This window comes from Ahaetulla prasina, chromosome 3, assembly GCF_028640845.1.
Source record: "Ahaetulla prasina isolate Xishuangbanna chromosome 3, ASM2864084v1, whole genome shotgun sequence".
Taxonomy (NCBI): Eukaryota; Metazoa; Chordata; class Lepidosauria; order Squamata; family Colubridae; genus Ahaetulla; species Ahaetulla prasina.
In genome coordinates, this window is record NC_080541.1 from 47,458,075 (window position 1) to 47,474,110 (window position 16,036).

At 40.0% G+C, this 16,036-nt stretch overlaps 1 protein-coding gene across 2 annotated transcripts in view; it reads left to right on the forward strand.

The window, feature by feature from the left end:
- The window catches only part of NSMAF (neutral sphingomyelinase activation associated factor), a 40,850-nt gene that overhangs the window by 23,208 nt on the left and 1,606 nt on the right, over positions 1-16,036 (forward strand). For both annotated transcript variants that reach the window (XM_058177265.1, XM_058177266.1), the window contains 10 exons: positions 505-668; positions 988-1,096; positions 1,711-1,775; positions 3,030-3,097; positions 3,744-3,811; positions 4,458-4,581; positions 6,889-6,969; positions 7,460-7,610; positions 8,392-8,494; positions 8,946-9,055. In XM_058177265.1, the coding sequence (XP_058033248.1) occupies positions 505-668; positions 988-1,096; positions 1,711-1,775; positions 3,030-3,097; positions 3,744-3,811; positions 4,458-4,581; positions 6,889-6,969; positions 7,460-7,610; positions 8,392-8,494; positions 8,946-9,055 (1,043 nt within the window). The remainder of the gene's footprint in view (positions 1-504; positions 669-987; positions 1,097-1,710; positions 1,776-3,029; positions 3,098-3,743; positions 3,812-4,457; positions 4,582-6,888; positions 6,970-7,459; positions 7,611-8,391; positions 8,495-8,945; positions 9,056-16,036) is intronic.

Consider the following 16,036-nt stretch of genomic DNA (forward strand, 5'->3'; position numbering starts at 1 on the left):
GCATATAAGCAGCAAACTAACCTTTAGGAAAAATCCCAAAAAGAATGAGTGAGATATATGTTCGGAAATAGTATGCTGAACAAAAACATGTTCCATGTCTTGAATGATCCGGTGCCTGTGGAAGAGGAGGCACTAAAAACTGGAAGTGGGTATGAAGTGGTCAAGCAACGTCTCATAGTCTTAAAGAGGGCATGACTACTTTACTTGATTGAAATCCTAGGAAGGATCATTGCATACTGCAACATTTTTATAGCCAACTATGATCCTGTACATTTAATGGGATACCCAATTTGGAAAGTTGCAAAATCCATACATTAATAATTAATAGTATCAGTGACATTGGGCCTTTCTCAATGCCACATTCCTGACTTTGTAGGCATGCTGAGAATAGTTCAAGATTCTCATTCTCTGTAGATACTGGTATATAATCATATTATATATCTATATATACTATGATGTTTTTCTTGGTACAATGCAAGATCATTTTTTCTTCTTCTCCTGAAGCATTATGGACACAAATGAAAGAGTAGCTCTGTTGACACAAATCTTGGAATTTGGGCAGACTCCAAAACAATTGTTCACAATCCCACATCCAAGAAGGATAATCCCAAAGTTAAAAAGTTGGTCTCGATCATCCAGCCATAGCCCTTCTGTGACTGAATCTTCAGGTAAATTTAGTAAACTTTTAGATTTTGCTTATTGTTCAGCACCTTGTCTATTTCAGTTCCTGAATTCACTACCAGATTTGAGCCCCATAGAATAACTTCTGACCACGATTACCTATAAGGATGAAATTAATAATGTAGTGCCTCCTGGTAGATATTATAACTGATACTTTTTTGGGGGGGAAGGTTATTTAAGAGAGAAAAGGGGACCGAATGTGAAAAAAACTGAATTGTCTATTACCTGAAATAACATCCAATAGTAAATGTACATTTTTTACTTTTATCTAATTACTTTGATTTTACGTTATTTCATGTTTGTCAGTCTCTCCAGGTGAAGAATCTTTTGAGGATCTGACAGAAGAAAGCATCTTACTTTCCTGGAATAACATGGGCAGTTTAAAACTTGATGGACAGTACAAGATCCACAAAGGGTAAATTGTAGCAGTCAGATGGGCAATTCTTTAAAATGAAACAATAATGAATTTTTTATGACTGGCTATAAAAGTTCCAGTTGTGAATGTTTAACTACTGAGGTATTTGTTAAATATATATATATATATATCAAAGTGTCAGGTTCTTCAGAGCTTAATAGCTAAAACAATTGCTTTGAACTGAGTCAAGGGGGTAAAAAAATAATTTTGGTGCAATTAAATGTTGAAATTTTAATTCAGGTATCACCAGCACTAACTGGCTATCATTGGGAATTTCATTTTATCATTTTCATTTTGAAAGCAGAGCTTCTGTTGAGCTTGGAGTGGGATGAGAAATCTCCTTAAACTTTGAATTGATAGGATGCCTGTAATTTTGAAATGTTGTAAATATTATTTCCTTTAAGACTTTATCGATGAAGTGCTTACTTTAGTTACTTTGTAATAAATCCATTGAATACAAATAGATTTACATCTGAATATCAAACAATTTAGAATTCTAGCATGGGTTAAATGTAATGAGTAAAAGCCTTACTTAAAGACTTCAGGAAGCACTGGTGTATATGTTCAATCATCCTGAAGTAACTAAATAAATATCATGATTTTGTTTTGAAAAGGCCAATAACTGGAATTGCCATGTGTTCTACTTCTAACCAATCTTCCATCTTTACTACATCTCAAGGTGAGTAATGCCTTTATCAGGTGCCTGCTTTCAAGTAATGTGAAATATTAGAATTTCAAATTGGTTTACTATAGGTTTGGCATATTTTATGGTCTGTAGAATTAAAATTAAATTAAATTAAAAATCCAAAGAGTCACAGACTATCTGAACATTTTAATATGTACCGTATTTTTTGGAGCATAAGATGCACTTTTTTCCTCCTAAAAGAGGCTGAAAATTTGGATGCGTCTTATACTCCAAATGTAGCTTTTTTGAAGCTTATTTTCAGTCCTAACAAAGTGCTAGCAAATGCTTTGCCTGCTCCCTCCAACTCTCAGCTATGCTTTAGAAGCTTTTTTTCAGTGAAGCAATCTTCTGTGCTTTGCCTGCTTCCTCCGACTCTCAGCAGTGAAGGTTTTTTTCAGTCCTAACGAGATGCTAGCAAGTGACATGATCTCTGTGGTTTACCTGATTTTTTCATTGCTTCTCTCTCCAAAGATCAGTTGTGATTTAGAAGCTGTTTTTCAATCCCCAAGCAGGGGATAAAAACCAGCAAACTAATGTGCTGAAGCTGATCAGACTAAGGATGCTAGCCAGATGAATACCTGGTAGGCAGATTTTCTCCCCTGTTTTCCTTCCCAAAAACTAAGCTGCGTGTTATACTCCGGTGCGTCTTATACACCGAAAAATACGGTATATATTATTAAATGTATGTATGCATGAACAAAAGGAAGGAAGGTATTCCATAATTCTGTGCAAGTACAGTAAACATCACATGGTGCAGAAGTCAACTTTCTTAAATAACCAGAAGTGCGGGCAAATTCTTGTTAAAAAATTAGAAGTTAGGGTAGCATAGTACTTTCAGTAGGTGAAAAATATAGTAACAGAAGTGGCTTTATACAAGACCAAGGTAGAGATTGGCATGCTTGCCATGAACACCAAGTTCTGCAAAAATAGATTTAATTGCATCTGTAGAGCAATTTATCTTCCTTACATGTTCAGTGAAAATAAAGGAAGTTGAAGTTTATCCTGTGCAAGCTCATTCAAAGATAGTAATGTTTTACCTTTTAATATATATTTATATAGTAATATAAGATATATAATACCTTTTCATTGCTTAACAGATGCACTTATTACTTATGCAGGACTGTACAAACAGACTTTTTACCAACTGAAAATCCATATCCTGACTAGGTTGATTTTTCACACTGGAAGGTGAAGGATGCCTTTAAATGAGCACAGTTCTTATTACTTTTCTCTCATCATTTACATTAGATTCAACTTTGAAGATGTTTTCGGCAGATTCAAAAATGCTTCAGAGGAGCATGTCTTTCTCAAACATGGTTAGTTCTTCCAAGCCTTTACTGTAGCCTTTTTAGATTTGGTTGGGACTATAATTCAGAAAACAGCTGAAATGGATGCAGACAGAATTAGAGGCTGCTGATTTGCTTGCAAACTAGAAGTAGGTTTCAAAATATACAAAGCTTCTTGATGCCCAGTGCCAATCTTAAGCCTTTGAATCTGACGAGAACAATATTCCTTTTAAATCCAAGCCAGGAGACTGATATAAACTAGGGATGCAATCTCCATTAGAAATACAGTACATAGTTACAGTAAAGGCCTGATGTAGAGATGGCAGCGAGACAGATGGCTTCTTTTTTATTTTTTTATCTTAGCTATCTTTGAAGATTTAGACTGGAGTGTCAAACTCACGACGACACGTTGTTGTCACGTGACATATTGCAACTTTTCCCTCCTTTGCTAAAATGGGGGTGGACATGGCCAGTGCATGATGTATCTGGGCTGCGGGCCATGAGTTTGACATCCCTGATTTAGACACAACAAAATAATGTCATATGTTTAATTACTTCAAAAGAATAGCTTTTGAATCCATCAAATACAAAATATGTTGTTTCAAAATATAGTAATATCTTAATATATAATATATAATTTAATAATATGAACCAACACTTGTTGATTTTGTTACAGGCTTTGTCGTCTTGTTTAATCTTACCAGGGAATAGCACCGTTGTATGTTCTTCATGGGACAATAATATGTATGTGATTTTACAGATTCCTAAATTTACAGCACTAGTTCATGATTCCCAGTCTTTCCATGAGCTAAGTTCAAGTGACTCTGAGGAGGCAAAAGATTGTGCATGTACATAAGTAATAGAATAGAATAGAATTCTTTATTGGATAAGTGTGATTGGATATAATTGGATATAATACGTTGCACAATGGGTTACCACAGTGACCAGATTTAGCCAGGTTTTCCTGACAGAAATAGTTATTTTACCATGGCTAAATCTTTGAATGAAGCAGCTGTTAGCAGCTGATAAATGCCAGCAGGTTGTTAGGAAGAGATTTTTATGTTACACAGTCTCCTTACAACACTTCTTAAGTTAGTCTTTGGGAACAACAGATATTAACAAAAGATTCAATAACCAATCGGTGCAGTTTTAATCTTTACCTCAGGGAGCAAATGTTAATTGCTAGCATTGCAATATTTGCCTTATCTCCCACTGAAACTAATGAACAGGACAATCCCAAATATAAATACTTTTTTAAATACTTTAAACATGGGAAAATGAAAAGAATTATATTTTGGCTTGCCTTTTTATGTGCCTGTACTATTCTGAATAAAGATGCTCTCCAAAGTATTTATACACATCCCTTCCTTTCTTTTTTTATTTCTAAAAGCTATTTCTACTCAGTAGCCTTTGGAAGGCAGCAGGACACCTTAATAGGGCATCATGACGCCGTCAGCAAAATCTGTTGGCATAATAATCGTTTATACTCTGCATCTTGGGATTCAACAGTAAAAGTAGGTATGATTGTGATGGAAGACATTTTGCAGGTTATTATTTCCTACCAAGTTCCCTCTAGATATAATATAAATTGCCTACAATTTTCAGGATTTAACTCATGCTGACTAAAAACTTGAATTGTTGCAGTCTAGTATCTCTGGAGAGCAGCTAATTGTAGAAACATCATATTTCTGTAACAATAACTTTATAATTAGATAACTGAGACTATTCAAAATCTGCCCCTTTTATAACATTAGGTTTCTATTATAATGCCAAAATTTTCCAACCATAAATTGGATAATAGCATCTAGTTTGACTCATGGACTGTGACAGGGATGGGTTCCAAAATTTTTTACTACCGGTTCTATGGGCGTGGCTTATTTGGTGGGCATGGCTTGGTCATGTGACTGAGTGGGCATGGCCAACTTGCAGTCACTCAGGGCAAGGTGGGGCGGCACCTTGCTGTGAATGACATCAAGTTGGCCACGCCCACTCAGTCATAGGACCAATGCTGCAGAGACAGGGCAATTTCTCCCGGGGGACAGCCAGAGCTTTGCCGCCACCTCTTTTCCTTAGAAGAGCTGCCTCCAAGTCCTTGCGAAGGGACACAAACAAACACACAAACATACGCACACACAACACAACACAACAGACTCACACACAATGTAAAAGCAACTGCACTTAACCCAAAACAGCCGCTGCAACAAACAGTAACTTCACACAGCCACAAAAAGCTCAAAAATCAACTTTCACACTTTACACACACAAACACAACACAACAGACTCACACACAATGTAAAAGCAGCTGCACTTCACCCAAAATGGCCCCTGCAACAAGTAGGAACCTCACACAGCCACAAAAAGCTCAAAAACCAACTTTCACACTTTATACACACACAACACAACACAACTGACTCTCACATACACACACACAAAATGCCACATACAGCTTTGTGAGATTCTCTGTGTTTGTGTAGTTAGAGTGAAACACTACAGAAACACACCAAATCTCAGAAAGCTGCACAAATATTTTATTATTTTATTTTATTTATATGTTTTAGATCAGGGTCTCAAACCTTAGTAACTTTAAGGTTTGTGGACTTCAACTCCCAGAGTTCCTCAGCCAGCAAAGGCACTGAGGACATGGATTGCAGGCAGGCAGATTCGGTTGCAGCTGATGCAACTGATTGCAGAAACCAAAGGAAAGCGAGCCCAAAAGGAGCTTACTTAATTATGTAAGTGGGGAGGGGGAATTGGATGGACCAGAGGAAAAAAAGATTTTAAAAGGCTCCTCTGAGAATCCCAGCTGAAGTTGCCTAATAGCAGCCCAGAAGCTCTTAACTCAGCTGGGATCGCCGGAGGAGCCTTTTAAAATCTTTTGTTAAAAAAACAACTTTTAAAGGGTTCTGATGATCCCTGCTCAGCCGCGCAATCATCAGAGGGTTTTTTTTTACTTTTAAAAGCCTTTTTTTGGCTGAAGAAAAGATGCTTTTAAAAGTGAAAAAACCCAAACCTCTGATAATCGGGGAACCGGTTCGGGGGTGTGTGGCCAGCCAGCCATTACTACCAGTTCTCCAACACCAGCAGATTTTTACTACCGGCTCTCCAGAACCGGAGCGGGGAGCAACCCACCACTGGATTGTGTCTACTTGCGATATCTTAGTAATGATTACTGTCGACATGGAACCTAGTTAATGATCTCTAGTTGATAGCACTTCCTGTGGTGTTTATAATAGGCTAGATAGATTATAGGATCATGGATGATCCATTATTTCATGTACTACTGAGAGATCTCTTCTCAGAAAAGTAGCCTAAGAACAATCCATCAAATAAATTGATTGACAAAACGTTCTTCATAGTAGAATATTAACAGTTGCGAACAGCTGCAGAGATGGCTAAGAAATCTAAGGTGGCTTAGATACATAGATTTTGAATTGTTTAATTTGTGAAGAATGTAATATACAAATGTATAATATAGCAAACCATATGGAACAAACATATGACTTTCGGTAAGCTATCTTATATCTTACACGTATAATGTTATTGAAAAATATAAACACAAAAATAAATGTAGAAATTTTCTTTTTTGCAATCAAGTAAGTCAATTTGACCAGTTCAACTGGCTCTGAATATTTTCACTTACAATTTGTCTATTGTAGGTAGTACCAAATCTTTCTTTGTGTATGCAATAATCTTACTGCAGTTATTCTATATAAAAAAGTGTTCCACAACTTTTTTTTCAATTCCTTATGTCTTATACGAATGGCATAATGAGTGAAAGCAATGCTTATATATTTCTAATTGCTGTGTATCTTATGTTCCAGGTGTGGCATTGTAATCCAACAGAATTATTAAACACTAAGAAACATTTTGAATTGCTTGCTGAATTGGAACATGATGTTAGTGTAAGTATAAAGATATATAACAATTTTCCAATTCATTGCCTTTGAATCTTGTATTCCAAGGATCAAAAATTTGATCAAGGATATTTGCAGCATATGATAAGAAAAAAGTCAAGATAGTGGCCACAATGATGCAGCAGGCAATTCTCTGCCTATTTTTACATGTGACAGAAATTAAAAAGTAGAGTTTTGATCGTACCAACATGGTCGCCATCTTGATTGTTTTAACCATTCTGAGGCTATCTCTGCAGAGATTGCTGAAGCCTCTGGAGACAAATCCCATCTTTCTTGTGCTCATTTTGTCTGTGAAAGTAATTCTTCATTGAAACATCCCCAGTTTGTGGGGAGGGAGTATGTATGCATATAATTTTAAATGTTCAAGATTCAGGCATAAAGATTCAATATATTAGAAAATGTGTATATTAGGAACTTACTTATCATTGTATATATTATTAATAATGTACAAATAAATAACATTAACATAATTGCTTAGGTAACAACTATCACCTTGAATCCTGCATATACTCTGCTAGCATCCGGAACAAAAGATGGAACTATTAGTATATGGGATGTTACTGCTGCTTCTATAGTGCATCGCCTTCCGTGCCATTCAGGAACTGTTTTCGATGTTGCCTTCAGTCCTGGTATGGATAATTCAGATTTTCTTCTTAAATACCCACATACCCATTCTGTCAAGGAAAACACCCTGATCACCCTGATAGATAATCAAATCTGTTATCTAATTCTGGATTGGAAACATACAATTCCAATACAATACTTGTTTGTGTTTCTCAGGAAACAAGGGCCATCATAGGTAACCTTTGACTTACAAACATTCATTTAATGATCATTTGAAGTTATAACGGCACTGAAAAAAGTGACCTATGTAAGTGACCTACACTTACAACTGTTGCAGCATCCCCATGGTCACATGATCAAAATTTGGACACCTGGCATTAATTTATGACGGTTGCAGTGTCCTGGAGTCATGACCTTTTGTGACCTTGCCTTGCATATGTTAGTATCTTTGTAGCATATTAGTTGCTTCAGAGAAGAAAGACATCAACTTACAGCACTAAAAGTTTTCTAGCGGCCGGTATTTTTCTTTGCATACATGCATGCATACAGTCAAAATGGTGAATGTAATTTGGAAGGCATCTTTCTTTTATCAACTAGCTAAGTTTCCTGAAGATGAAACTATGGTATTAGGTTTTGAAGCTTACAAGTGTTTTGTTCTCTGCTGAGTTAAGTATGTAATATACATATTAGCTAAAAATGATATCATTGTTTCTGTGTGAGGAATTATAGCTTGTGAGTTGAAGGCCACTCTCAATTTTATTTGAGTAAACCATGTATGGGATTAAAGCAAAATATTCTATATTGAAGACAAGGTAATTAACATCAAAAATTATTTTTATAATATAGATGGCCAGCACCTATTAAGCACAGGAGAAGATGCCTATTTTAAAGTAACAGATGTGCAAACTGGAATGATTATCTCTTCTGTAGCTTTGGAGCAAACTCAAAGGTAATCTCTTTTGCCAAATTTATTTTTTTTGTTAAATTATATACTGTATATGAAACAGATTAGTTATTTATTTCAAGTTTTGAAAAATGTTCATATATATTGTCTCAACATGGGACCCATAAGATTTGTCTCATAACATTACCTGGGGGAGAAATAGATGTGAATCTGGGCTTGTCCTTCTAAAGTTAGCACAAAGTTTAATGTGAAATATGAAGATGCAAAACATCTAAATTACCTCCTTAGCTTGGATACGTTTGATTATAGTAATGGCTTTAATTTCCCAAATTATCACCCAAAATATAAATACGTTTCAATTTTCTTAATCTGAAACCACACTTTCTTAGCAACAGCCTATGTTTTATTAAGCCCTGGAAAGTGTAAGTGTTGGCAGAGTAAAGTTAAATAACATCAAATGATAACCAATTTTGGTTTGATAAACTTATTTTTGTAGATGTTTCAAGTGGGATGGACACATAGTTTTATCAGGAAGTCAGTCAGGAGAATTGTTTGTTTGGGATATACTTGAAGGAAAAACAGTAGGAAAAATTCCAGGACATGCAGGTATGTTTGAATATATTTTTAAAATGTTTCTCGGTGACATTTCAAAACTCTGAAGCCCTTAAATATTAGATAAAGTGCATGCTCATCTTATAAGTTGCTCTTGCATCTTAAACTAATGTATAAAATTATTGATCTTGTTAACATGAAGTAAGAATCCTAAGAACTTGTATACTGTAGAAAGAAATCAGAATATTGCTGTTAAGGGTCCTATTAAACCATTCAATGGAAAATTCAGAAGAATATTGGCTCATAAGGTTCATGACCTTTGTTATAATCTGTTTCCCCCACAATAAGACATTCCATGATAATAAGCCCAATTGGGCTTTTGAGCACACGGCAATAAGGCCAAGCGCTTATTTCAGGGTTCAAAAAAATATAAGACCAGGTCTTATTTTCAGGGAAACACGATATACTAAAGCTTGGAATATTAAGAAATAAGCAAAACATTTTTGAAGCTGCTAAACCCATGATTTGTAAACAATTCCAATCAGGAAAAAAAATTAGAAACAACAAAATCTGACTGCCCAAAAAGTTTAATGAAATTTTAAGGATGGATATAGGAGAGGCAAAAAAAAAAAATTAGTTTGACTTGAATTGATTGATAGGCTTCCCAATTCTTATGACTCTGGGCAGCCTTTAGCCTGAGCATGTTCAGACTATTTTATGCAAACAGGATCTTTAGTGTAGATGCTACACTACAAAAAAATACACTGTTGCCTGTATCCTACCAACTAGGAAGGAAGGTGAATTTTTACATGTGCTCAGATATTACACTCACAGTCCCCATAGCAAATAATTTTTTAAAAGCAGTCTCTTTCCTTAGAGATAGGTTTGTGTCTGCTATGTTATTAGGTAATGTACTTTACATAGTTTGGAGATATTTTTATTATTTTTTTATTAAAAAAACTAATAAACATTATTAGAAAACTAGAAACAATGTTGCCTTCAATTTATTTTGTCTTGGATCTCTGAGCTTGGTTGTCTTCTTGTAGATATTTCAATAACCAAACTAAGTAACATCAGTGCTAGACCAAGTGAGGTTTGCTCTCAGTTATATTCTAGTGCAGGGGTCCTCAAACATTTTAAACAAGGGGCCAATTCACAGTCCCTCAGACTGTTGAGGGGACGGACTGGCTGGGGATGTGTGGCTAGGTGGTCATGTGACTGGGTAGGCGTGGCTAGGTCATGTGACTAGATGGGCATGGCCAATTTAACAGTCCATTATTATTATTATTTTATTATTATTATTTTATTATTATTATTTGTTATTGTTATTATTATTTATTAGATTTTTATACCACCCTTCTCCCGAAGGACTCAGGGCAGTGTACAGCCAATATAAAACAATAACAGTGTACAATTAAAACAAAGAATTAAAAAACTTATTATATAATTGGCCAAAATTTAAAATGTATAAACTTAAAAACCCTTAAAATTCATATAAATAACCCCAGTTAAAATTAATATTTAAAATCAAAAAATTTTAAATTTAAAAAGTTTAAGCCAGTCCCACTCGAATAAATAAGTGCGTTTTCAGCTCGCGGCGGAAGATCCGAAGGTCAGGCAATTGACGCAAACTAGGGGGGAGTTCGTTCCAGAGGGTAGGAGCCCCCACAGAGAAGGATCTTCCCCTGGGGGCCGCCAGCCGACATTGCTTGGCGGACGGCACCCTGAGAAGTCCCTCTCTGTGCGAGCGTACGGGTCGGTGGGAGGCATGAGGTAACAGCAAGCGGTCCCGTAAGTACCCAGGCCCTAAGCCATGAAGCGCTTTAAAGTAGTAACCGGAACCTTAAAGTGCACCAGAAAGGCCACAGGCAGCCAGTGCAGTCTGCGCAGGAGCGGTGTTACATGGGAGCCGCGTGCGGCTCCCTCTATCATCCACGCAGCTGCATTCTGAACTAACTGAAGCCTCCGAGTGCACTTCAGGGGGAGCCCCATGTAGAGAGCATTGCAATAATCCAAGCGAGAGGTAACAAGAGCATGAGTGACCGTGCATAAGGCATCCCGGTCAAGGAAGGGGCGCAATTGGCGAACCAAGCGAACCTGGTAAAAAGGTTTCCTGGAGTCGGCCATCAGGTGGTCTTCAAACGACAGCCATCCATCCAGGAGAACACCCAAGTTGCGCACCCTTTCCATTGGGACCAATGACTCGCCCCCAACAGTCAGCTGTGGTTGCAGCTGGCTGTACCGGGGTGCCAGCATCCACAGCCACTCCGTCTTGGAGGGATTGAGCTTGAGCCTGTTTCTCCCCATCCAGACCTGTACGGCTTCCAAGCACCGGGACAGCACTTCAACAGCTTCGTTGGGGTGGCCCGGGGTGGAAAAGTACAGCTGTGTGTCATCAGCGTACAGTTGGTATCTCATCCCAAAGCCACTGATGACCTCACCCAGCGGCTTCATATAGATGTTGAACAGGAGAGGTGAAAGAATCGACCCCTTTGGCACCCCACAAGTAAGGCGCCTCGCAGTCGATCTCTGCCCCCCTGTCAACACCGTCTGCAACCGGTCAGAGAGATAGGAGGAGAACCACCGATAAATGGTGCCTCCCACTCCCAGACTCTCCAACCGGTGCAGCAAGATACCATGGTCGATGGTATCAAAAGCCGCTGAGAGATCTAATAGGACCAGGGCAGAGGAACAACCCCTGTCTCTGGCCCTCCAGAGATCATCCACCAACTCGACCAAAGCTGTCTCAGTACTATATCCGGGAAGCCAGACTGGAACGGGTCTAGATAGACAGCTTCATCCAGGTATTGAGGTAGCTGCCATGCCACCACACTCTCTACAACCTTCGCAACAAAGCGAAGGTTGGGGACTGGACGACAATTTCCCAAAATAGCTGGGTCCAGGGAAGGCTTCTTGAGGAGGGGCCTCACCACCGCCTCTTTCAAGGCGGCAGGGAAAACCCCTTCCAACAAGGAAGCATTAATAATTCCCCGGAGCCAGCCTCATGTCACCTCCAGTGTGGCCAGCACCAACCAGGAGGTACACGGGTCCAGTAAACATGTGGTGGCATGTAACCTCCCCAATAACCTGTCCATGTCCTCGAGAGCCACAGGATCAAACTCACCCCAACCAATCTCAGCAAGACGCGTCTCCGTCCTTTCACTTGGATCATCGCAGTTTTGGTCCAAACTATTCCGACGCTGAACGATTTTTTCGTATATATAACCACTAAACTCCTCGGCATGTCCCTGCAAGGGGTCATCCCGCCCCTCCTGATGAAGGAGAGAGCGGGTCACCCGAAACAGGGCGGCCGGGCGGTTATCTGCTGATGCAATGAGGGTGGAAACGTAGGAACGCTTTGCCTCCCTCAGTGCCACCAGGTAGGTCTTAGAATAAGACCTAACTAGTGTCCGGTCAGCTTCGGAATGGCTGGACCTCCAGGTACTCTCTAGGCGTCTTCTCTGGCGTTTCATCTCTCTCAGCCCCTCAGAGAACCAAGGGGCCGGTTGAGATCTACACCAGGTCAGAGGCCGCAAAGGCACGACATGGTCCAAAGCCCCAGCCGCCACAACTAATTCTTCAGCCGTGCCGTGGGCCAGATCCTCAGGGAACGGCCCAAGCTCCGTCAGGAACCTCTCAGGGTCCATCAGGCGCCTGGGACGGAACCAACGCATTGGTTCCGTCTCCCTGCGGTGGTGGGTGGTGGTCCGAAAGTCCAATCGAAGGAGAAAATGATCTGACCATGACACAGGTTCTATTACTAAATCTCCTAAATCTAGATCATTTAACCACTTTCCAGAGATATAAATCAGGTCCAGTGTGCCTCCCCCACTGTGCGTAGGGCCATCAGTTACTTGAATCAGGTCCAAGGCCATCATGGAAGCCTGGAACTCCCGAGCCGCCGTTGATGACAAGTCGGTCGATGGCAAGTTGAAATCCCCCATGACCATAAGTCTGGAGTCTCAACCGCCACTCTGGCAAGCACCTCCAACAACTCGGGTAAGGCTGTAGCAAGGAGCCAGGTACGTGATCAACAAGCCCGTCTGATTCCTATGGCCCCACCTCACAAAGAGGGATTCACAACCGACTATCTGAGGCACAGTGGACTCCCTCGGCTCTAGACTTTCCCTAATAACAACCGCCACCCCTCCACCCCTACCTTGGGCTCTCGGTTGATGGAATGCTCGGAAACCCGGAGGGCACAGTTCGACCAGGGGAACACCCCCTTCCGTGCCCAACCATTAAACAATGCACACAAACTTTGTTTTGCTCCTGGGGATGTTTTGTTTTGTTTTCTTTTGTTTTCTTTTGTTTGCATGTTGCTCTTTTGGTTGACTTTTTTTTTTACTAGATCGGTTTTTCGGTTGTTTAGGAGTCTATTGGTCTACTTCTGGAAACTCAGTTTTGCAGCAATTCTTCTCAGCCCCAAGGAGCTTACAATCAACAAGATTCTCTCTCTGTGTGCCTCTTATCTCTCTCTCTCTGTCGCTCTCTTTCTCTCTCTCTCTTTCTGTCTCTGGCTCTCCCTCTCTTTCTTTCTTTCTCTCTCTCTCTCTGTCTCTTTCTCTGTCTGTTTATCTTCTGGAGGCAAGGGAAATGAAAAACGGCCCTGTTTTTCACCTCCCTTGCCTCCAGAACGTCTCTGCAGGCCAAAAATGTTGGCCTTGCCTTCCAGTTCCAGCCCGCGGAGCTCACGAAGGTAAGTCCTGTGTTCGGCAGAAGTGCAGAGGCCAGCAGTTGGGGGCGATGTAGGTGGGGCAGCCTCGTGGTCCTGCGTGGATTAATGGCTTCAGCAGGCCGTATGTGGCCTGCAGACCATAGTTTGAGGACCTTGTTCTATAGTGTCTTGCCCTGTCAGTGTTGGTGGGGTGGCCTTGGAGGTTCTTTGGTTGGGTTCTTTACTGTTAGCTTGTTTGGCAGTCACTTGATTACAATATTATTTACTTGATTGTTGGTCTGATGTTAATCTTGGAGTTAGTATATGCTCATCTGAGTGCTGATTGCTGGTGGGGAGATGTTTTGTTTTTTGTTATTTTTGGCTCATTGACTGTCTCTTTTACATAGTATGTAGATATTGTTTATGTCTATGTATCCATTGATAGCTTATTTGTTAGAGTGCCAAGCTTCTAGAAATTCCCTAGCATTTTTGGACTTGGCTTGGTCTAGGTTTGTCAGTTTCCTAAATGAAACTTTGGTTAAGTCTGTCCATATGTTGTGAAATTAGTTTCACAACTTCTTCTGATTGCTATTTGAAGTTCATGAATGTATTCTGCCAGTCATTTCCTGTTGGTCCTTACACAGTCATTACACTGTTGTAGATGACTTTTGATGAACTAACAGCAAACCCCACTCCTTACTAGAACTACTGATGTTACCTAGTTTGAGTAATGAAACATTTGCAAAAAATAAAACAAAACAAACAGAGAGCAACAAGGACCCCTCATTTCAACCCAAATATTCTCCTTTATTGGTATCTTGACTTTGCAATTCTTTTTTCAAACTCGGAGGCATTGTAAGGCTTAACAGTTTTAGAACCATTCGCAAGTTATTCTTAGTTCATTGCTTCATTACTTACCTGAAATTCATAATTATTACTTACAATTTTGAAAGTTACAATCCTAAATCAGATGCTTGGAAAGAATACCCTGCTTGCCAGTAGGGATGCATATTACTTTTTATTGTTTCCTGTTCATCAATCCCTCCTTGTGAAGTGGGGCCATCGGAATCAGATGGGTCTGTTGATCACGTACCTGGCTCCTTGCTGCGTGACTACAGCCCTACCTGAGCTACTAGAGGTGCTTGCTGGGGTGGCGGTTGAGACTCCCAGACTTTTGGTCTTGGGGGATTTCAACTTGCCATCGGCCAGCTTGTCATCAACGGTGGTTCAGGAGTTCCAGGCCTCCATGACGGACTGTTGGGGGCGAGTTAGTGGCCGCAAAGGAGGTGGTTCGCAACTTGGGCGTCCTCTTGGATGGACGGCTGTCCTTTGATGAACATCTGGCAGCCGTCTCCAGGAGGGCCTTTTACCAAGTTCGCTTGGTCCGCCAGTTGCGTCCCTTCCTTGACCGGGATACCTTATGCACAGTCACTCACGCTCTGGTTACGTCTCGGTTGGATTATTGCAATGCTCTCTATATGGGGCTGCCCTTGAGGTGCACCCGGAGGCTACAGTTAGTCCAGAACGCGGCTGCGCGAGTAGTAACGGGAGCCGCTCGTGGCTCCCATGTAACATCACTGCTCCGCAGTCTGCACTGGCTTCCTGTGGTCTTTCGGGTGCGCTTCAAGATTTTGGTTACCACCTTTAAAGCGCTCCATGGCTTAGGACCAGGGTACTTACGAGACCGCCTGCTGTTACCTTATGCCTCCCACCGACCGGTTCGCTCTCACAGAAAAGGTCTCCTCAGGGTGCCGTCCGCCAAACAATGTTGGCTGGCGGCCCCCAGAAGTAGGGCCTTCTCTGTGGGAGCAGCGACACTCTGGAATGAACTTCCCCCTGGCCTACGCCAAGTGCCTGATCTTCGGGCCTTTCGCCGTGAGCTAAAAACATACTTATTTATTCAAGCTGGACTGGCATAATGGTTTTTTAATATTTTAATTGAGTTTTATTGTTGTGGGGTTTTAAATTTTTTAAAATTTAAAATTTAAATTTTTAAACATTGGCCTTTTTGTAATATGTTTTATTTTAAATTTTGATTTTAATTTTATATATATATTGTTTTATTTAGGCTGTACACCGCCCTGAGTCCTTCGGGAGAAGGGCGGTATAAAAATTTGATAAATAAAATAAATAAATAAATAAATCAACAGTTTATGGAACAGTTTCATGTCCCACCATTTTTAGCTTAGCTTGGGAGCTTTTAGTATATAATTTCTGTCATAATTAAATATGACAAATTACGTAATTTGCTTCTCAAAATGTAGATTTCCTAGGTGTTGTGAGCTAACATCTTTTGTAGTTGGAATGAAGTTATGAATTGTAACTAGCAGTTTGAGGAAGGTTGCAAATGGTCAATCTGATCGACTTGCATATGTATT